General features: G+C 40.0%; 2 protein-coding genes and 1 long non-coding RNA gene across 4 annotated transcripts in view; 1 reads left to right on the plus strand and 2 right to left on the minus strand.

Annotated features, from left to right (window-relative positions):
* LOC109507070 (uncharacterized) overlaps positions 1–11,633 on the minus strand; it is an 18,541-nt gene extending 6,908 nt beyond the window's left edge. For both annotated transcript variants that reach the window (XR_002166401.1, XM_019856225.1), the window contains exons 1-7: positions 11,487–11,633; positions 10,676–10,838; positions 10,502–10,573; positions 10,310–10,386; positions 10,045–10,145; positions 9,319–9,435; positions 8,046–8,120 (exon numbers count right to left, since the gene is read on the minus strand). Coding sequence is in view for 1 of the 2 variants with exons in the window: in XM_019856225.1 (XP_019711784.1) it covers positions 8,046–8,120; positions 9,319–9,435; positions 10,045–10,145; positions 10,310–10,386; positions 10,502–10,573; positions 10,676–10,838; positions 11,487–11,528 (647 nt within the window). In the remaining variant the exon portion in view is untranslated. The remainder of the gene's footprint in view (positions 1–8,045; positions 8,121–9,318; positions 9,436–10,044; positions 10,146–10,309; positions 10,387–10,501; positions 10,574–10,675; positions 10,839–11,486) is intronic.
* Positions 1–23,696, plus strand: part of oxr1a (oxidation resistance 1a) — a 185,762-nt gene that overhangs the window by 9,183 nt on the left and 152,883 nt on the right. Inside the window, exon 2 of the mRNA XM_019856221.1 lies at positions 5,309–5,421. Within this exon, the coding sequence (XP_019711780.1) occupies positions 5,393–5,421 (29 nt within the window). The 5' untranslated portion in view covers positions 5,309–5,392. The remainder of the gene's footprint in view (positions 1–5,308; positions 5,422–23,696) is intronic.
* On the minus strand, positions 79–1,339 carry LOC109507073 (uncharacterized). Its single transcript, XR_002166402.1, has 2 exons — positions 751–1,339; positions 79–241 (listed from the first exon to the last, which is right to left on the minus strand). It is a non-coding gene; the product is annotated as an uncharacterized LOC109507073 (long non-coding RNA).

Here is a 23,696-nt window from a genome sequence, read left to right on the forward strand (position 1 = left end):
ACATATATAATTTAATTTATGGATGGCTGTGGTGCATTCTGGTGATATCTGTGAACAAAATTCAAACAAAATTGAAAGTAGATTTTCCACTTTTTATTTTTTACTCCTGATAATAATGGAAAGTAATACCAAAGTAATAAATCACTTCTTTCACTTCTGTCATTTAAACATGTTTTGATTTTTTTGCATTTTTCTTTGAAGATCCACTGCAGTCAGACTCTGCTCGTTTCCTTTTGCTCTCCTGTGAATGCCTCATTATAGTCTTCTTCGTCTTCTTAGCTAATTGATGAATCGTCACCTTTGAGGAAGGATTCCGCTGTGTTGTGTCAGTCACTTTCAATTCTTCAGCTCTCCTTTTCTTTCTTTCATTTTCAGCATGCAGTCTCCTTTTGTATCTGCCATAAGATGTCTGCAAATGATACACCATACTATGAGTTGCCTTTAATATATATACACACACACACACACATATAAATGACACATGGGCAAAAGCAGTGGCACGGCATCCAACTCTCCGGCAAGAAAGAGCCAGAAAGACGGTCCTAATAAACCAGGTGCATAATCAAGACAGATTGGCAGCAGGTGTGCAGCCAGCAAGAATGCTCAGCCCGCCACCTGCTGCCGAAACCGACATTAACAGAGTAAAATAATGAACACAGCACATTACAAAACACGGACAGTCTTCTCCCTCGTACGCTTTGTTGTTTAAAGCCTTTTGAGGTGAAAGGGGAGAGAATCAAAGTGACTTACCAGGTTTGTCAACCTTCCGAATGTAGTCAGACAAAAAATCTCCGTTCACGTCCTTTTCTTCGAGCCATGACCACTTGAACGTGTTCCTCACACTCGCGTCTATCGCGTGTAAGTCTGCTTGTCTGTCTACCTGCTTGAACATTATGCACGAATAACTTTACATATAGCGCTCAAATACTCAATATTCAATTATTTATCTGGACTTTGAGGCTTCCGCTGTCGCCGAAATTTCGAAAGTCCAATGTAGGGGAATGGTGGTTGTCGTTGCTTGCGTTTGCTGTAGTCGGAGCTTCTTCGATATCTGACGTTGGTTGCGTCGGCGCTGATTGGTTGAAACCAAAACAACGCTTGCATGCGTAAATGTTCGCGCTGACGCACGTACAGCAGAGACCAACCGAGTGCTGTGGCGCGCTTCGCTCAAATGGTGTCGCTACAAGCAAAACAACGAACTCAAACGCGTGTTCATTCAATGTTTTCAACGAATTCCCGGAATAATTTTTCGGCACTTTAATTTCCCGGAAGAAAATTGAGGACAATTTAAAAAACCCGGAATTCCGGGAAAATCCGGAGAACTTTCATCTCTGCACCATATATAAGGCGCATGGGATTATAGGGTGCATTGTCGGCTTTGGGGAAAATTAAATGCTTCTTAGGTGTGCCATATAGTATAGGAAATACGGTACTTGTTTCTTGCAGAATCCACTTAGATCAAATAGGACAGATGGAGAACTGACATTCAGTTGCTGCACATAACTTTTTTCCAGAGACAATTTAGCAGTTCTATTCATGGTACAGCAAACCTCCCCAATCATTTTGATAATAGTACACGCAGGAAATGAAACAAGTTGACTTTTGTCATTTCCAGTCTTCCACTGTTGAAAAACTTTTTAAATCAGACCTCTGAAAAAAAAATGACACGTTGACATTTTCATCTTCCTTGCCACAGTTTTTCCCTGAAGTCATTCTGGCAGTACAATTTAGACCTGACTCGAAAGGGAGTTGAAAGTGGCTGAGCATTTTCCACCTGTCACCCTTTTCTCACCCCTTGATTCCAAAAATAACAAGGAAGAAAAACTTCTATCAGTGCCCCCTCCCCCCATTTCAAATCTGGCCCAATCATTCCAGGGTCTGGTATTGAACCTTATTTCAAGGATTCTCCAGCCACCTGTCCAATTTCTTCCTGCCCCCTCCCCCTCCCGTTTTTAATTCTGCCCTGAAGTGAGGATTATGCGAAGCAAGGCATGCGTGTCAAAGGGAAATTTAGTGGGTAAAGACAGCCAAGATTGGCGGGATGAATTAAACAGATAACGTGAGGAAACCAAGTGGGGGAGCAACGTAGAGCCAAACGCTTTGCCGTCGTTGGTCATTTCAGATGGGCTTTTTTTTTTTCTCCTCCCAACAGGACCGAGGAGGCAATATCTAAATTAATAAAGTGATGAAATGAGTTTGTGCTGTGGACTTTCTGCTGTTTGACTTTCCCATCTGGATTAGTGCAGGCTGAATGGACGCTCTGTTACTTTTGTTACAACTGCGCAATTCACTGTCGGAATTTGGCGGCGTAGCGATAAGCCTCCTCCACCCCCACTCCCTCCTCACTCTCCCTCCTCCTCATTACCATCTCATTTCATATGCAGGTCCTCTATTACCTGAGAGTCTGCTCGCACAAAAAAAAAAAAAAAACACGAACTATTACACGCGTTTCTGCCAACTATTACAATGAGCGGAGACCATTTAAACATAGCCTATTACATGGGATCAATAACTATTACGCATGAGGGATACTTAAGTGATTATTGCAAAGTCTTTTGAAGGAGAAGGGAATCGCCCTCTCACCGAAGGACATTGTAATATGTGGACCCAAAAACATAAATAAATAAATAAATAAATAATTACACTTGCAGACGAAGCTGCACCATCCATTCAGTTCGTAGCAGGCCACGCATGGATCTTTTTCTCTGAACCACTTTTTCTCACAAGGGCCGCGTGTGTGCTGCAGCCTATCTCAGCTGAGTTTTGGCCGAGAGGCGGGGATGCACCCTCAACTGGTCGCCAGCCAATCGAAGGGCTTATTAGCAGGCATTAAATTGTATAAAGATCAAGAAAGGTGTTCTGTTAAGCATAAATACAAGAATGTGGTGTCACAGTCAAGGCCAGTATCATGAGGCTTTACGTAATTGATAATATGATGTCAGGCACTTAATTCATTTTCACGAATAATCCAAATGGGGGGGGGACGAAAACATTTTGCATCAGAAAGTTACATATATTTTAGAATAAGAAGTACAATCTTCATCGACTGCTGTCAGGCTGCTGAATAAAAAAATAAAATGATGTGAAAAAACAATTGTAAATAACACAGCCACCTTATCTATATCTATATTTATATTGCACTTAATTGAACGGTGTACATTTATTTTGTGAATGCAAACACTTTGTTTTTCTTCTTTCTACCCACAATCTTGCTGCTGTAGACTGTAAATTTCCCCAGTGTGGGACAAATAAAGGATATCTTATCTTATCTTATCGTTGCATGTTACAAAGTTAACTACATTCAAGATTATAACGTTTGAAACAGCGATTTTTAATGTTTTACTTAAAAGAATCAAGGATGAAACCAATCAATACTTTTTAGAGCACCCTTCCTAATTTCAAAAAAAAATCATGCCAAAACGTTTCAAATGTAACAAAAGACAACAAATCATCCAACCCAACTGCTGTCTCTGACCACCCATTGCCTGGGCCATCCAACACCTCTCGTCCCATGTGTAAAAGTATTTATAGTCTTTTTAAAAAAATCCCATTAAAAATCCGTGAAATGGATGACAAGACATGGCTGAGGACAGAGTAGAGAAGCAAGGACAAAAAAAAAAAAAACATGTTCTACTGTGTAGCTCAAAGTGCTTAAAAGGAGGAAAATGTGCAATGCCGTTAATGAGCACAAGGTGTCCTTCTTGCACCACAACCAACTCAAGACTCAGCTGTTCTTGGAGCGTCAATATTTATGACCAAGTATTACAGTACCTGCATGCGGTAACAGTCAAGCTAGGAATGCTAACTGCAATTGTGAAACTTTATGTGGTAAAAGTGTATCAAGTGACACAACAGAAAAGCAACGTTTATAGCAATGCAATGTCATAGCTATTTATCTTTTAACTTGTGAAGAGATTTGGATTTTGATCAAGAAAATCTTTGGAAGATATATCAATGAGCTTCAGTCTTAAATTCAAGTCTAATGAGCTGTTTTTGTTGTCATTGATATATTGGTCCAAACAAATGGACATTTAGTTGTACTAGGCATTTAAAATAAACAGGAAACTCAAGAAACAAGGGTACTCTTTTCCGTGTGTGTGTGTGTGTGTGTGTGTGTGTGTGTGTGTGTGTGTGTGTGTGTGTGTGTCAGTACTTTTGCCAGCTCTTAATAATGCGCTATGTATGGCCAGTTGACACCCGGTGCTCAGTTCTTCTTGGGATTGCTGTCATCACTGTCTGTCTATCACTCTGTTTAATACACCTAATTTAATTAATTTCACTCAGTGAAAATTCACTGGATAAAAAGAATCTAAGCTCCGTCTGTCTCAAACTATCTTTTTCAAAACAGGATGAATCTGAAATGAAACTGCCTTTGAATGACATTCAGTCGACTTATTTGAGGGGGGCGAAAAAAATGCATAAGTCTTTGTCATTCAGCGTGTGTGTGTGTGTGTGTGTGTGTGTGTGTGTGTGTGTGTGTGTGTGTGTGTGTGTGTGTGTGCGCGCGCGCGCGCGCGTGTGTGTGTGCGTGCGTACAAACATGTTCTCATCCTAAAACTGAAATGCTGCAAGAGGATAAAAATGAATAGACAAAATTAAACAGAGTTGAGGGACGATGGGGAAAAAAGCCAAAGTGGTGCTCTTGTGCATTTCACTCATTACAATTAAGTTACATTAAATTTGAAGAATTTTCCAATCAATCAGCAGTCATTAATTTGTAAGGACCATCTCATCAGACGGGCGCGTTCCCCGTGGTCTCTGCTCTCCGAGCAATTATATTGCCCATGGGGTAAATTAGTTTCATGGTCCACACACACACTTGTTCGAGTGGTGGCACGCCTGAATTCAAAATGAATTCTTCCCCAGACAAAATTAGAGCTTTATCCGTGTAATTCCCTCACTGCGATTTACAATACACTTTGACAGCATTTGTCGAATTCCAGCAGGAGGCTTTGTTAATAACGGCCAGTCTTGAGAGTCGGGATAGAATAATTACTTTCACTGCAATAGGACACACAGAACACTTTGCTAGTCAAGAGATTTAACTAAGATTAAGCTGAAAGCTTTGCATGAGCCGCATCTTTAAAAATGAGTGCTTATGGAATACAATAAGCGCTTTGAGGAAACCCTCACTTTATCTTCTCTCTGAAACAGGCCACTTTAGCCTTCTCTTTAAAGCACACATTAAGATGTTTTCACCAATTTAAACTGTTCCCAAGTATGTATGCATGTGTGTATGTATGTATGTTGGAGTGGGCAGTCCTATCTCATGCCTAACAGCCACTGTTCACTTTGCCCTCTTCTACAGAGGGTCGTGCCCATGTAAGGAGGGCTTGCCGTTACCAAGGCCATGATATATTTTCACTAGTGGAGGCAAGACTTCAGCACTAAGATGCCAACTTACACTGCCAATGAGTGCAGGTCAGTGCATGTGACACACATTTCAAAAAAGACCACAAAAAAAAAAACTTTGTCCAACAATCAAATGTGTACCAATTAACAGAAGCTAACACTTAAGAACATGGTTTGGGAACATTCCAACAACACTGCAGTTGCGCTTTGCAGTTGGACTTGATGCCATGAATTTTCGCATAGCCAGTTCGTCATTTTAAGATCTTCGCCCAGCCTAGATGCCAAGTCATGGGTGGAGAAACTTGCTATGGCAAAAAAAAATAAAAAGTCAAACTAGGAAAATTACTTGTTTGTGCTATTTCACAACTGATGGGTGGGCAATATGCTTAAGGTGCCTTTCACAAGAATATCCCACATAAAAGAGACAGGCATATCTTTATTTAACATAACCACAGGTGACTCCATTTTGCTCGTCGTTGCTCCCCACAGCTATAGCATGTGCCGTCTTTCAAATGTCAATGGATGAAAATGATGGAGGAATGAAATCTGCAGTAAAATCAAACGGCATCTGCCCTCAGGGCCAGACGCGGGGCTTCTATTGCACAAAGAACGCAGGACAGAACTGACTTAACGCTGATCATTTGGTCTGAATGCAATTTGTCCAGACACACAGTGGAGTATGCGATAATCTCCAAGGCTAGACCACTGCCTTATTTCTCATCAAGAAGAATGTCCGGAAGGATATGAATGCCATGCTGAGAAAAACTCTACATAAGAACATTGACCCCTTATAAGTCCATCTAAATAAACCCACACAAATGCACACCCAGGCACAGAAATACCATTCCTGGGAGTTGATGGCGATCCATTTGGTAGGACGTAACAGAACTCATTTTGAGAGTGAGCCTCAGTTAATGAACAGAGCTTTGACGTGTAAATCCTCCCATTCTCCAGGGCTGATTTGGTCTCCCCAGATTCCATTTTAGGTGCAGGCCTGCACCCTGTTGCATACATGTCTTATCTGTGGGTAACGACAAACAGCTAATAAAACCAGATCAGAAAAGACATCTACGCCCACATGAAGGCTCCACTGAGCTATGCAGACAATGAAAGGACTTAAATCAAGCTGGCTGATGCCAGGCCAAAGGCACTGGAATGCCATGATGCAAAGATCTGCACGGCATACTGAGAATCTTTTTACTGCTTATCCCACTCCTGTTTCTAATTTTACTCCACTGTTGAAAATCGGACAGTAATGATGAAATGTCTGAGTAAATCAAGTCGTTGCTTTATTTCCTCCAGCAGTGCCTCTTTATACAGTAATTGGATTCTGGCGGGACCGCCATGTACTATTCATGTATATTAATCAAAACATAATTGGACACATACAGCTTATAAAATGCTGCTGTTCCACTTTTAGTCACGTGTAAATAAGACATTAGCAGGGATATTTATTCATCAGACTTGGTTCATGCATATATAATCTGCACACAAGTGACGGGTAATGGGGCACAAACCCACTGGTGAGGGACACTCTCCTCCAACAGAAACACAATTCATTTATTTCGGAATGTATTTTATTGATTCATTTGTAAAATGCAAACTGCTGCACCGGAGACCCCGGAATGTTGAGCAACTGAAATATTGCATCAAGCACGTGTGTGTGTGTGTGTGTGTGTGTGTGTGTGTGTGTGTGTGTGTGTGTGTGGGGGTGATGTAACAGTATGTAAATATATATATAACAACTTATATACCAATTTTTGTACCATCTATACATGTCTGAATGTACATTTCTCTTTTAATTTAATATCTCGTCTTTGTAGTGCATTCAATGGAATACAGGTAGGTAAGGATTTGCAATTCATCCATCACATAATCCCAATTTTTGGAATTGTGGTTTGTAAGAGGCCTGATTTAAATCCCATTGAACTCGAATGGACATTGCAATCTCTGTGGAGAAATGAATGAGTGTTTTTCATATTCATGTTCCATAAGATTGAATGTCACGATATACTTGTCAATATCCTTCCAATCTTTTAGGACAATCTTCCATTATGCTCATTCCAAAACGCCACCACCCCCGCACTCAGAACTATGAATAATAGAAGCCAGTGCCACAGAGACAGTAATTGCTTAACGAGATAAATGATGTGACAGTGACAAGCAAGACCAGCCAATTGACATCAAGTAATATCCACATGCAGGATTAAAACAGTTTTATGATGCATTAAAACGGTGTTTTAACCACATCATAACCCTCGCTCCCCACGCATCTGTTTCACGCTAAAAGACTGAGAGTAGCAAATTACTTTCTTTTGTCTCCATTTAATCAAGCTAATGATGCCCGCCCAGCAAAGATAATCAACTATTCTTCCCACAAAGGCCAATAAAGGAAGAGTATGGAACTCGACTCAAGAAAAGCTCGCGGCCCTGCCCCTAATCCTCGTCTTGATATCGCTCTTTTTTTCTTTTCTTCAACCCTGCCTCTCACTTCTTATCTACTCTTTTATGTCCTTCAAAATTGCTGAGTGACCTTGAGCTCCTCTTCCCATTCTGCTTCCTCCTCATCTTTCAATCTTCATTTAAAATCACTTTTCCCACAACCCCTCAGTATCTTCTTTTACCTCCTCATGTTGTACTACAATTCGCTGAAAGTATACATTTACAGTGGGCATATATGAAAATAAACTCACCAGTACTCTTTCCACTGCTCCTCTTCAAAAATGTCCTCTGGGATAGGATCAATCAACACCAGATCTGTCACTTGCCTGACAACAAAGAGAACACACATATCAGTGTAACAGCGTCAATTCTCAGTCATGGTAATCTGCATACATTGAAAAGATGAAACTCGATGTTTAACCTTTAAAACTGCAAGTTTTACTGTGCCCATTTATTCTTGGCAGCTTAAGGCACACCTTTGCAATCATCATGTTTTGTAATCGGCATTTTATATGCGACAGCTATGAGGTGGCTAGATTTTTTTTTTTTTCAGCAAAAACAGTCCCGAAGATGAAAATCTGGCATGTCCAAATGAATATTTGTTCATTTTGCCGCAATGGGGCTAATCCTTTTAGGTCTCCTATCTACAGAGGAGCAATGTGGGAGGAGGTCAAAATATTTGGGGGAAAGGAAGTCAGGCTTTTTTCATGGCAACGTCTACTAAAGATGACGTCACATCATTGCAGCGCAAAATGAATCATGTATCTGTGTGGCTGAATTACGACTATTTATTCTCCTACTGTATGCGGTATAGGTGGTCCGGTCGGTGGGTGGTCGAGTGGTTAGCACGTCAACCTCACAGTGCAGAAGAGGTACAGCGTTCGTTTCCGGCTCCGACCTCCCTGTGTGGAGTTTGCATGTTCTCCCCGTGCCTGCTTGGGTTTTCTCCGGGCACTCCGGTTTCGTCCCACAGTCCAAAAACATGCAAAAACATACTCTTAATTGTCCCTAGGTGTGAGTGTGTGTGTGGATGGTTGTTCATCTCTGTGTGCCCTGCGATTGGCTGGCAACCGGTTCAGGGTGTCCCCCGCCTACTGCCCGAAGACAGCTGGGGTAGGCTCCAGCACCCCCTGCGACCCATGTGAGGATAAGCGGATCGGAATATGGATGGATGGATGCAGTATGTTTACAATATCCAGGTTAAGTGGATAGACAATACACTGTTTAAATTGTTGCTTTGATATCAAATAAATTTGCACAAGATGGACAACGAGAATATTGATGTGGATTATTTTATAACAACAATGTTTCACAGTAGTTTGGTTTTGCAAATAATTTCCTGAAAGTATAGTTTCGTCATTATTACATCGACTTGCTTCATAACTGGTCATTTGAGCTTGTTTTTCAATGCCTATGGAAGATCAACTGCAGAACCAAGAATTGATTTTTCTCTGCAGATTCAAGGGGAGTACTTATGAAAGCATTTATCTACTTATAAACAATCATTTCCTTCTTGAAACCTACACGTCATGTATGTGACTGTAGAACCTGCTGTTGAGCGTGCCGATCTCCGAGCCAACCAGAATCAAAGGCATGGTGATCTCAGCAGCCAGCAACAGACGGTGCAGATCATCCACCATCCTTGAAGACAACACAACTCATACAGTATGTCTGCGGTAAAAATAACATCAGGTCACAAGAAACCTGAACTAGGAAGTCCAAAAACTGAAAAATCACATTTAATTCACAATTAAACAAATCTGGTTGTAAGCAGGCCTGTGAAATTGAATTTCGACTTCCAACAATGTTGAAAAATCCACTTTAACTCATGATTCAACAAGATTTGGATTTTAGTTCCCTTCATAAACAAAACAATCATTTCGAAACTTTGTATTTTGTATTTGCTTGGGGTGGTTGTGTGAGATATTAAAATTGGCCTGATGACCCCAAAATTCAAGTGTGACAAATATGTAACAGAAAAAGAAAAAAAAATCATCAGTCAGACAACAGTAATTACTTTTTCACAGCGCTGAACATTAAATCATTACAAGATTCAAGCATTAAAAAAAGCCTTCTACCAACAAATGTTGTCTCTGCTTAAGGGTTAGTCCAATAGCTTCACCCAATAAAAAGTGACCAAAGGCTTGGCTTGGTACGAACACTGTGAAAATAAATCCTCTCGTTATTCAGATACAGTTTACTGTAGATATTGATTGATTCACGTTTAAATTGGAGGATTTAGATACTCACCGTCCAGTTGTAGAAATGCCCCAACCCTTCTCAGTCCCTGTGCTTTCATTCTGCATCAGCCGCTTGCTAAATCCCAGCCCCATTCGGTCGTAGGTACAAACCTGCAAAGGAGGAAGACATACAGGTCGGACAACAGCTTTTTCAGCGGTTTTCAAAACTGTGTCGTCAAATTCGAGCAAGCATGATCATATTTCAGACAAATAACATGGGCCAGGCTGTCTAATTACAAGTGACATCAATTGAATGTACTGCATTAATTCCTCACCTTTGTTAATGTGGCAACGCTCTCTTGGACATAAAACCAAATGTCTGAGGACATTCCAGTTGGTGCATCTAATATAACTAAAAACAGGGATTAGTAAACCCGATGGCACAATGAAGCCACATACAGACAGATACGGCATAAAATGGTGTCAGACTTTTCATTATATTAAAATACAAAAACGTGACAGATTACCAACTGGTTTCCCCTGTCCTTTACACAAGAGATGCATCCTTTGACCCAAGCCGACGTCTACAATCTGGCCATCTAGATAAGATCACGAAACACAAAGATGAAACATTTTAGATGATGGTTTTACTCAAAGCAAACTTGAAATGAGGAAGATGGGGGGGATTTTTAATTGAAAACCTTTTGGCAGCAGCATCTGTCCTTCTCTTTGCAGTGATGCATAGTTGAGGAATGGAGGGATGATGATGATTAAAAGCAAACACTTTCCAATGTTGATGAGCACAGAGCTGTGAGAAAGTTTGCTTTTAACCTCCACTTTGCTGCGTTGTCCATCTTCTGCTGCCTAAATTTTAGAACAAAAAGTATCCAGAATAAATAATCATATTAAAAAAATAAAGGCAAATAAAGTGTTGAAATGCTAACAAATTGTACAAAAAAAATGAATCAGTGTGAGAAAATGTAACATTTGTCAAAGAAAAGACATCAGTACTGTATTGGCTTTCATGAATCAGCAGAAGACCATTTCACTTCAGGCATAAATTCGTAATTGATCTGAACACTTTTTGGATTGGAAGGTTTAGTACCTAGCAACGTTAGAAAATGCATATCCCATAGTGTGCATATCTCAATTTTCACCCATCCATGCATCCATTATACGAGCCGCTTATTCTCACGAGGGTTCCACGCGTGCTGACCTCGAGGCGGGCTGCACTCTGAACTGGTTGCCAACCAATTGCAGGGCACACACAGACGAACAACCTTTCACACTCACAGTCAAATTTAGGGACAATAGAGAATGTTCAGTTAATCTACCAGTCATGTTTTTGGAACGTGGGAGGAAACCGGAGTGCTCGGAGAGACCCCATACCATGCGATTTGCAAAGATACTTGCACATCCTTTAACATTCTAGGTAGCATACAGAACTTCTGTGTTAATTCTTGACGTTTAGAAATTTACTCGTTCACTCTAAATCGAAAGTATCAAACTTACCTTTCTAGAAGCACCGGGTGCAGCGTCAGATCTTTTTTTCATTTCGATCAGCAATATAACAGACGACAGGTAAGCGGAATGAAGAAAATAACTTAAAGACCAGCGGTGGTGGCAAGGAACCAGTCGTTTCCTGGTTGTTATACAGAAGCCGGTGAAGGACAAACATCTCAGGTCAACGCGTTGCTCCGTTGCCGAGTAACGAATTGTGCAATACATTGTGGATAATGATATCATATGCTGTAATTACAAATAATCTACGATTAAAAGTGACGCGATCACCCTTAACTGTTCTCACCATTCTACCCATTCCCCTTATGGAAACAAATTTATTTCAATTCATTCAGGTGTCAAACAAATATATGGAACCTATTTAATTCGATGTTAGTAGTCGTAGGAGAAGTAGTACCGGTAGTTGTTTTCGTAGCAGTGCAGTGTACTAGATATTCACTCCAATGTTCTCTGCCTGTAGATACATAGACTACATCGTGAATTATCACCATGTAAAAATTCCATCAACTTGAACAGCTCTTATTCTTTATAAGCATTTAGCCATGAGTGACTGCAGATTTGGAACACGTCCCCCTCCTGAAATAACTATGAATATAATTACAACTAGAAGTTGAGGCTTTAATTTTAATTTATTATTATACTCATTGTAATTCGTTATACTCATTGTAATTCTTCAAAGGAAAATTCAACTTACCGCACACTCTCCCATATATTTTTGTGTTGCACTTCACCCAGAACCAAATCACACAGCAGGCATGCAAGGAGAGATGTCAGAGTGAAAGGGGTGCATAAAATGTTCTGCTCTTTTGAGTTGGAGGGGATGGGGACAGTGGAAACACTTCATTTTTAATTTTTTCACGATAAATTAGGAACACATTAGATCTAGAAATCTCTAGAGCGTTCAAAGTTTTAAATGATCACTTCCACAACATTGCTAGAAAATCACAATGTCCCATCACTGGTGAGATAGATTTGGAACAGACCTGAAGGCTACTCATGTGGTCCTTGAGGGCTACATGGTACCTGCGGGCACCCTTGCAGGTGACCCATGATCTGGACAAAACAGAACTTCAATGGTGAACCCAGTTTAGTAGGTGACTGAAAACTGAAACCATGCTGTGAATTCATTCATCATTAAAATGTTAAGCTGGACAGAAATAATGAATGTCAGGCGTTGAGACACTAACAGGCTGGAAATTTATGTGTAGGCCATGTGGGTGGGTTGTTTTGGTTTCGAGGGTGATAAACATGTTTGATCAAGATTTTTGGTTTAAATCCAACTCCACATCGTTTAGGCTGAGACATAATCAAAATTACTGGGGGGGGGGGAATGTTGGGAAATGAAAGTCCACTCATTCCAGCAAAGATTTGGACTTGAACAAAGTTTACTCCGTTTTTTCATATTCTTGAATAAACATGATACATGTCCCTTAGCACAAACAGAAAGGAAGAGAATGTTCTTTGCTCTGTACGCTTTGCTATTCTAATTAGGCATTTCTCATAAATAATAGAACCACGAATCTTCCTTCAAGCTATGTGTAACATGCTCACATACGGTGCACACACTGCAAACAGGCATCCTTTCAGTTCCAGGTCACCTTGACACAGTCTTTTCCATTTGCGCCATGTCTAGGGGCAGAAGTCATTTTTAGGTGCTGCTTCTCTCCCTCCAGTCCTGACATTCAACCAAGTCTTAAACAATATATTTCATCCTTGGTTATAGGGCACCTTTTGTGAGCATTCATTATGTAGTGGGACAGTCTGTAAAAAAAAAAAAAACGGGGGTAGTGAGTGAAAATTGCTTTTTGCAGAGCAGAGCTCACTTTTGCTCTGCAAGAACCTATAACACCAAGAGGACAATTTTGGAGAGCAATTCAGATTGCATTAATCATCACTGAAATGCCATTTTCTTGTTGTGTATATATTGTATCACTTAGAGTAAGTTAGTTGGATGTCTCCACTGACTCCACACTTTGGTTTCACCAAAATACTGCTTGGGCATTCACATGTGACAGGATGTTGGTTTGGATTTGATAAATCCACCTGAAAGATTGGGGGTTTGATGCTGAAATGCTCATGCATTCTCATTTATGTTCGAAGGTTGGGAATGAAAAAAAAATCCGACAGTAACTTATGTTTGTGCTGTGGAGGATCTCAATATAATATTGTTGGGGTGTTACCCGCGTTTTATACAATAACTGAAAGGCACAAACTACCCCCCATGAAAATACAGCAAGTTATTTAAAAAGAAATACAATGTGTCCCCCATTTACATATGCCTGAGCCCAGGGGTGTTTCAAGCAAGAAGCATTGCTGACTTTATGGACTCACCCTTTCACCCTCAGTCTTCAGGCTCCAGAGCAGTGCTCATTGATTTTAGCCCCACACTGCTGAAGTGCACCATCAATCAATGAACGAACAAGTCTGCATTTATACTAAAGAAATCAAGTTTGCAACTCAGTGGGCATGAAGTCCTATTATTTTCAATGTAACCAGACATGTATTCTCTGCTTTGAGCCTTCTGCATCATTTGCAATGGATACTTGAGTATAAACTCAAGATAATTATTGTATTATAAAAATAGGTGGCCCGGTGATCGACTGGTTAGCACATCGGCCTCACAGTGCAGAGGTGTAGGGTTCGATTCCGGCTCCGGCCTTCCTGTATGGAGTTTACACGTTCTCCCCATACCTGCGTGGGTTTTCTCCGGGTACTCTGGTTTCCTCTCACATTCCAAAAACATGCGTGGCAGGTTAATGGAACACTCTAAATTTTCCCTAGATATGATTGTGAGCGTGAATGGTTGTTCATCTCTGTGTACCCTGCAATTGGCCTGCAACTTGTTCCGGGTGTACCCCACCGACTGCCCGAAGACAGCTGCGAATAGGCTCCAGGTACACCCCGCGACTCCTATGAGGATAAGCAGATCAGAGAATGGATGGATGGATGGATTATGAAAATATATGTTTTTTTGCAGTTTAGCTGCTTGAAATTTTGGACTGAATTCCTGTTAAGCAAGCACGAGCAACTTTAATGCCAGAGGGGGCCACAATTTTTCATTAGGGTAACTGAAAGGCCCCGTTGGACCACATAGTTCCTGATGCAAATGCAATGTTGAATATGGACAAAATACGTCCATACAGTATGTGCAAATTACATGCTAGATATTTCATTTTTTTTATACCTCATTGACCAGCTCATCCGGAAGCTCTGTACAGGCCTGAAACGATCATGAACAATTGAATCAAGTGTGTTGGAGTGGGGATGGATCTAAAACAGGCAGGATATGGCTATCGAGGAACTGGAGTTCCCTAACCTTTTTTAACGTGATTTTTAAGTGTGGTTGCCACGGGCAACCAGTACCAGAGATTCCATGTAAGCTTAGTTTGGGTAACCCTGACAAGAGTATACACTGTATACTGTATAGTATACAGTATAATTAATTTTCATTGAAGAAACGTGGCTATTTAATTTCTCTAAGTATTGTATTTTTTGAAATACCCGTTCATTTTTAAATATATATTTTAATCTTGTAGTAATGTATTAAGTCACTTATTTACCTATACATGAATATTCATCAACACAGTACCGGGATGACAAATACCGACCACCCCTTTGCTTGCCCGGACGCCCTTTTGGTATGGTCCGCTCCTCCCCCATCCTCTGTCTCGCGGGTGGTACTTTCTGTTGATAGAAGGTCAAATGACTCCGCATGTCTGACTGTTTGTATTTTGCAGGCATTATTGATCTATTCCGCGAATAACGGATGCAACATTTTATAACGCCAATGATGTTTACTTCGCGATCGTTTCACGTCGTTCTGAAAGTAAGTACAGTACTCCTCCTCTCCACCGCCGCTATTCGCTGTCTTCCTGCCTTGTGTAGTCATCACCGGTTTCCTTATAAAGATTTCATGTTTGTAAAGTGTTGTGTTTCCGTGCAGCCAGCCGGTCCACAGCTCACCAGCCAGAATATTTTAAACAACTGGATGCTGACGTCTCCTGCTGAAATGTAGTTGTACTACTTGTAAAGGGAAACTTAGTTCTTTTATCTGCTGCCTTACTATTTGAATGTCCTCTTATGACTTACAAGAGATTTAGGATGTAAGTAAAACAAAAAAGCAGACTTCCTCTTAGTTTTTGGAGCGTTATTATTATTATTATTATTATTATTATTTATTTATTTTTATTATTATTTATTTTATTATTATTATCATCCATCCATCCATTTCCTAATCTGCTTAATTTTATAAAGGTGACAGGCGTGCTGGAGCCTATCCCAGCCTTCTTCAGGCAGTAGGCGGGGGACACCCTGGACTGGTTGCCAGCCAATCGCAGGGCACACATAGACGAAAAACCATTCACACTCATAATCACACCTAGGGACAATTTAGATTGTTCCATTAGCCTGCCATGCATGTTTTTGGAATGAGGGAGGAAAATAGAGTACCCGGAAAAACCCACACAGGCATGGGGAGAACATGCAAACTCCAAACAGGAAGGCCGGAGCCGGAATCGAACCCTGCTCCTCTGCACTGTGAGGCCGGCGTGCTAACCAGTCGCCCACCGTGCAGCCCCCTACTTTGGTACAGTACACTAGAAATGTTCGTGGGTCAATGTGTCCAGGTGCATAACCATCATAGAAGAAAAAGAAAGAAAGAGAGAAAGAATGAAATGGCATTTATCCAATTTATCAACCGCTATTTAGTGCAGCTATTAGAATGTATGGTGGGGTGTTTGCAAAGTCAAAAACTTATTGTGAAAAGACCAAAAACACATGTAGGTAAATATAAATATGTAATATCTGATTTTCCTTAAAACATGAGAACATTTGACCAGAAAGTCACATGTATAGCTATTGTGTATTATGTAACAAAACAATATAAAAATTGAGTCTGGTCAAAGGAAAGACTGAATATCTCGTATACAGTGTAAACAAAAACATCTAAATAAAATAACCATACCAAATTTGGGGAAATGGTCTTTTTATTACTTGCATGTTGTTTTTTTTTGTTTTTTTTAAATTCAGCTATATCTATATAAAGAGACAGAAAAAGTCAAAGTCAAATGAATGTACCACAACACCATCAGTCACCATAGTTTTTGATCTAATTGCATATAGCAATCAGCATGCCTTTATGTGGGAGTAGAAACTTCACATCTCAGCAATTGGAAAGCTCTGAGGAAGGGAGATTTAATGAACTGAGTCATTAGGGTCTGCCCAAAAATCCCTGCTGTGAAGTCGTATGTTGCTAAAGCCATTACTGATGCACCTCACGGGGAAGATGAGGAAAGTCCCTATAATGTCTCCGTAATCGTTTATTGCACATCCAAATAAAAAAATCCTGAGCTGGTCTGCATGATAAGGTTGTTGAGTTGAGATCAGAGCAAGTTTGTTGCCCTTTCGCATTGTCTCTTTTTCATGTACGACTGGTTCAGTCAGGATCAGTGTGCAACATTGACTGACAATATGGGCCATCCATCCAAACTTACACACATCCATGCAACAATTTAATATAAAATCTTAACTCATAAAGATATTTACATCTAACAGTTATGCAACATTCATGCTGAAATAGATTAATTTACTCCACCCACCCACACACACACACACACACACACACAAACACACACACAAATGCTCTCGATAACATCAGTGACAAATTTCGTGATTATATTATTCATGGTCCTATTGGAATTAATTAATCCCTCACTCTGCCATCATCAGTGAGCACACTGATCACTGTTATTGATTCCTTGATGCATTGATATTAGAGCCTATGAAACTCGCTATTATTTACACAGAAGACATTATTGCATCAACGGTATTTCAAAATTTTAATTCATTGAGGTGTTGCCAAATAAAGCTGTTTCCTCTTTTGTATATTTCAAGTAGGACTACACAATATGGTGGTAAAATAATTGTAATTTTTCATTTGAAAAAAGTACCAATTGAAAGATCTATTTTTTTTTCCTCTGAGGGATTTGCTTAACTTGCATCAGCTTACACAGAAAAAAATGTACCGTCAATATTGTTTTATTACAAATTTGCAAAAGTGCCTACTGTAGGAAAATGTTCTTTTGTTCGAAACGTTTATGAAAACACCATACTTGATATATGAACAGTATACATTAACATTTTGGTGATGAGTTTTTGGATCGAAAACCAAAAAAATGTACCTTTGGGACATTTGTGAACACATTTTTGGTGCATCCCGAATAACCATATATGGTTGATATTTGACTACCATGTGGCTACCCTGAGTCTGTAGTTTAGGGACTTTCTCATTAGCACTTTAAGCTGTTTTACTTCCCCAGTTCGTGTTCCACATTCTCAATGTGACTAACATGTCGCTATGGCAGAACATTTATTTGTATGGCCAATTACCACTGTTGCTGCTACTTAGCTTGAACTCCAGCAATGCTGTTGTGTGATGGATCGGAGTTTTGTGCCTGCGGACAATTTATGACAGATTCACATTATTGCTACCACATGCAAACTCTTTAGCGCTCATCCTAAGTGCTCATTGGTCAGCGGAAACTGCTCAACAGCCGTCCTCTTATTTACCTACACCCAGTTATGTTTGTTTGTCAATCTTTTTATTGACAATGAGAGGATCGTTTCTTTTTTTTTTCATCTCCTTCACTGCTTGACGATACATTTTCAATATTGGCATTGATCTTAAGATGTGTTTACGGAAACCCACATGCTCCTCTTTTGATTGGCTAGTAATTCCTGGGGCACTGTACCAAATTGCCGCCATTACATTTATCTTTGTAGCAATCAGTCACTTGCGTGCATACATGCAGATACACACACATGCACGTGTGCACAAAACACAACTGACTTGATGCCCGAAAAGGCTGTTTTTCTTCTAACTATGCTTTTTGGAAGGCATTACAAGTTTTTCATATATTCATACCCTTAAATGATGTCGAGCCAAGTGGTTTAACATTGCACTGTTTTGGTTTGACCTTTTATGAAGGGTCTATCAGTGGTTTTGAGCAAGAGCAGGAGTTCAGTTCTATGTACTGAATGTGGACTAAATTGGGAATATTAAACCCAGCAAATTATTAATTGTTCTTATTTGGGCCGCAGTGAGATATTGTGAATTTCAAATCTAGATGCTTTAGTGTGTGGTCCATCGGGGTCAGAGAAAACCACCCAAAGTGTTCAATCTTAAGTGTGCGTGATTTATACATCCAAGCTCTTTCCAAGGAGGCTTTTACAGCCAAGTAAACAACATAAATCTTCTTTTTTTTTTCACAGATTGGACACTCTTATCCTAAATATTTAGTGTCACTATTTTTTTGGTTGTTATTGTTGAAAATTTGTGGGAAATCAGAAACCCTCGAGATTGAGAGCCTCATATGGAGACGAAGCGTCTTCAATCAACAAGACTGCAAAAGGATCATAAAACGGGCTGTGGTGTGATTTAATAACCTGTACTGCACTGCTACGGCATGTGATTCCAGGAATCCAGTTGGAAATAAGTGTTACCGCTTTCAGCAAAGGCATCCTTCCACTTTGCCTTAAGACAGTGATTCCCAACCAATGTGCCGGGGCACATTAGTGTGCCATGAGAGCTCTCAGGGTGTGTCGAGAGAACTTTTCAAATTTCACTTAAATGGTGAGAAAATTGTTTATTACTCACCAATAATGTATCTTTGTCCCTCTATTTATGCCAGCAACTTAGAGTGACAGAAAGAACAACTCTGTTTGGTGGTGTGCCGTGTGATTTATTTATTCATTTATTACTTTTTTGGAACTTAAAATATGTGCCTTGGCTCAGTACAGGTTGGGTATCACTGCCTTAGGGGCTCACGTTAACTTGGGATCTTGGTCAAGATTTAGCAGGAATATCAATCAGAACACACAGTTTTTTATTTATGTATTTGCTTTTTTTGTGTGTGCGCTCGGTGTTGAAGTCAATCACTGTTGTTGATGGCCACAGGGCCTCCCTTGTACATTTTGTGTTGCATTCAAAGGAGGCTGTGACTATATCTTCTGACAGAGACGTGACTCGCTCCAGGCTTCCCTTGTTTAGTACTACCCAATGGAATGACTGGTTGGTTCCCCTTTCTCTGGTTTGTCACTGCTTTAGCTTGTTTCCCTCACTGTTATCCTGTTGTCTAACGATGATCTCAAAAGAGACGTGAGAAGGATAAGTATCCTCAGCCGTCCTCTTAAATACTGAGCAGGTGAAGTACGTGAAGGGAGGAAAAGTGGCAGTTGGAGCTTACCGTATTTTGTGAAGCAAGACGAGTGTTTGTTGGCTTTACCTACATACAGTAAACGTAGCCATGGAACAAGTTGGAGGATTACTGAGGATTTGCCACGCTAAGCTCCAGGAACCCAATCCAGTGACCCCTCTTCGTGTCTCCTCCCCCTGCCTTGAGCAGAACAACAAACCACCCTACCCTCTTATTTGGCCCATGTTGCACAGCAGCCTGACCAGAACCGACATTTCAAACCGAACATTTAAAAATCTCCGTACATGGAAATTCAATGAAAATCAAGGACCACGGAGAAGAATGTTGTGATCAACCATTAATTGTTTTTCCGTCACTGGGTCTGAAACTACGCAAAAAATATTGATCATTGTTTTCCAATGTAAAAGCAAATGTTTTATTTAGAATCTAAACAAAGACAATTCATCTGATATGTGGTCAATTTTAATTTAAAAAGGTATCTAAACGATTCATCGCTGATCAAAAATCATTTTTGATTCATTTGATAGTGATCAATTCATTATTGCACGGCCCTGCTGCAGTGTCAATCAAATTCCTCTACTATGACCTGGAAAAAGAGTTGCTACTTTGTTTTGAATCTTTCTTGAGCTCATTGATAACTTCAAGCTTGAGGTGCGAAAATGTAACCACGGAAAGCCTCCTGTGCCTATAATTATATATTGGGCTGCAACTGACGATTATTGTAAATCAATGAATCAGTTCATTATTTCATTTTCAATAAATTGGATAAAAAGAACTTATCAGTCCTTTATTCCAAAACAGGATATTTTTAAAAAATTGACAGTGCAGAAAACGGACAAATGCATTAGGATTCAATGACTGCCTTGGTCCGCACCACGTCAGAACATTTTGATTCTTGACTCTTTCCCATGTACATGTAGATTTTTGCCCGTGTCTTACTTTGATCAAACATAAAGATCGTTTTGCTTTTATTGGGGGGGTCTACAGAAATAAGTAAAATAATTACTCTTGGGAGGCTGAAAATCTGCAAATTTGGACAATTTTCAGTTACCGGTAATCGACATCTAAAAGATTTATTGATGATCAAAATAGTTGATCATCGATTAGATGACAAATTTATCGATTAATTGTTGCACCGCAAATTACTGTCAATCCAACCAGGTTGTTGTGGGTCTTTTCCAGTCACTTTTCTAAAATGTGTCTCCTTGCAATGGGATAAGGCAAAATCCAAGATTTTGGAAGGGCCGGCGGGCTCTGGATCCCACTCGAATGGAGCCGTCCTTGCACTCAGCAACAAGAAGAATCACATCAACACAGTTAGAAGTGTGGTTACTGTGTGTGGACACTAATATTGTTCTTCTGTTGCGTTTTCCCACTGCATATTATTCAGTGGCTTTTAGTGAGGCACTGTCATATAAAGTTACTCACCGAAATAAATTTTACCATTCCCGCAAGATGAGATGAAAAACGCATCATGCTGATGGTTGTGGCATTTAAAAAAAATCATTTTAGCACAGCAACAATTGAATTGAGCTATCAATCTAGTTGTTGACTGCCTAACTTTCTGCTTTTGGGTGCAACTCACTTTCGCGCTGCACCTACCAAGACAAAAAGTTGGACGCACCAGTGCAACAAAAAGCACAAATGGTTCGTCTAGAGCCCTGTAACATAAACAAAGGAGACGCAACAGCAGAGCTTCCTGCCGCTTTTGCTTGCTTGCATTGCGAAGAACGAGAATGCTCCCTCGGTATTGTAAATAACCGATTTAAATTAGCCCATTTCTACCTAACCTAAAAAAATAGATAAGAATCATGCAAAGTGCATCAATTATTTTTGGCCCATCCTTTGAAATAAGATTTACTGTACAAAATGCAAAGAATATAACCAATGATCGTAGACGACCGCCTTGACACAGACTCCTTTTTTTTTCCCATGGAGTCTTTGAATATTAGACCAATATTCAATATCCTCTGATCGATCAGTCTATGATCGTGACTGAGTGATTTCTGTGGAAAAGTACATGAGTGGCATGTGTCGGTCAGTGCCTTTCATGGCCGATCACAAAAACCACTGATGCGCGCTTGTACTTTGCAGCCTGCAGCCAACGAGAGACCAGCGTGTGCGCAGTCTAGCGTCCACTTCCCCTCTCCTTCACACTGCATGTCACAGATCAAACCACGAACTGAATCATAGCATATCTTTGTGCGTTTTATGCACTGTCAATTCGAAATAGTGTCCTGTGGTTGTATAATAACGAGATTGATTTTGTTTTTTAAATCTGAATCATCAATTAATCGAAAGAATAATTTACAGATTAATCAATGACATCATTGTTAGTGAGCCACTCTAAAAAAATGTGCAGCTAAGCCATGTGATCGGAATCGGTATCGGCCGATCTCACTCATGGATGATCAGTCTCGGAATCGGCAGCATAAAACCTCAATCAGAACACGTCTGTTGAATATCAAACAGTCACTCCTCCTCTTGACTTCGTTTTCCCTGCGAATCGTAACATTACTTTATTGACATGTCACCACACCGCTTCTTACTCTTTTCTCCTGCCTTGTAAAGAGATGCACCCCTCAATAGAGCTGGGCGATATGGAAAACATGTTCTATCACAATGTAGGCCATTTTCTATCACGAAAATGATATACCATGATATATGTTCAGTTATTCTATTAAAAAAAAAAATACAACACACGATGACTGCTTAGCTTTTCGCATTTTATTTTGAAATGACATGAAAGGGGAACTCAACCCCCAATTTTTCTTGACAGTCATATTATTTTCTACGTGACGAAGGCTCACCTGTTTTCTGAAGCCGAGACATGATTGGTTGTTACCTGGGCCGTGAGCACAAAATGGCAAAAACAGCCCCCCGCTGAGATGGCTGAAAAGGAGTGAGTGGATTTTGCTGCTGAACTCCTATTCCACGAATGCAGTGTTAATCAGAATGCCGTGTTTAGACGAGTGGGACTGAACTGAAATTAGTATTGTAAAGAAGATGTTTGGGTTCACTTCCCCTTTAAACAGACCTGTATCAAATGAGAAATGCATCCATTAGTTCCGCTATATAAAATGATCAATATAAACAGAAGAGGCACAGTAGCCAACATCGTTTTGCACAAATGTAGACATCAATCTTCATAAGAGGCATTAAAAAAAAAAAGTTTCAGACCGACATGTATTTAAAAAAAAAAAAAAGGATGAGCATTCACTTCACTATATCCATTAATTTTGGGAACCATGTATCCTTAGTATTAATATACGTTTAATTTTTGAGGCTGCGCCTCCCGACCGATTTATATCGGGACACCCTTAAAATAAAAACATTTCCCGTTTAGCTATGCGCGTCGCATTTTTCGTATACTTTCATCTCCAGACATTTATGAAATTGCCTGCTATATTTCTGTTCAAAATTGGATAACAAGACGAGCAGACTGCGAGTGGGAACCCATTTATGTCTAGCCTTGTGTAGTTTAAAGGAGTACCGAGCATGGCTTGAAGTGCCCTTTTCTGTAAATAGTTATTAATAATTACGGGTTTGTTGTTGTTAGTTAATCCTTTCCCAAAGTGCTGTATTCAATATTTGCATTCACCGCCCTTGTTAATAATTCATTTTCATTGACTCTGAAATTTAATTTTGCACTTTTAGATTGTAATCTATGATGACTGTATCTCATGAGTCACGTCCATGGGTGATTGTTCAGTCGGCCATCCGATGGCTACAGTGTGTGGAACAAACATGCTAGCGTGAAAGCATTTGACCGTCACACACGTTTCCTCTGTCGTTCTTATTCTTCCCCATTTGCTATAAATGGCAAATGACGACAGAAGCCATAGGGAAGAAAGTGACATGGTAAAAACATTTCTATCGTCTTCATGATATGTATCGTCTTACCGCTCAGCTCGACCAACCCAATGTCAAACGTAAGAAGTACAAATCAGGTAGGTTATTTTTAATATTTGCCGTGGCTGGTAATATA

Source organism: Hippocampus comes, unplaced genomic scaffold, assembly GCF_001891065.2.
Source record: "Hippocampus comes isolate QL1 unplaced genomic scaffold, H_comes_QL1_v1.1 scaffold327, whole genome shotgun sequence".
Classification (NCBI taxonomy): domain Eukaryota; kingdom Metazoa; phylum Chordata; class Actinopteri; order Syngnathiformes; family Syngnathidae; genus Hippocampus; species Hippocampus comes.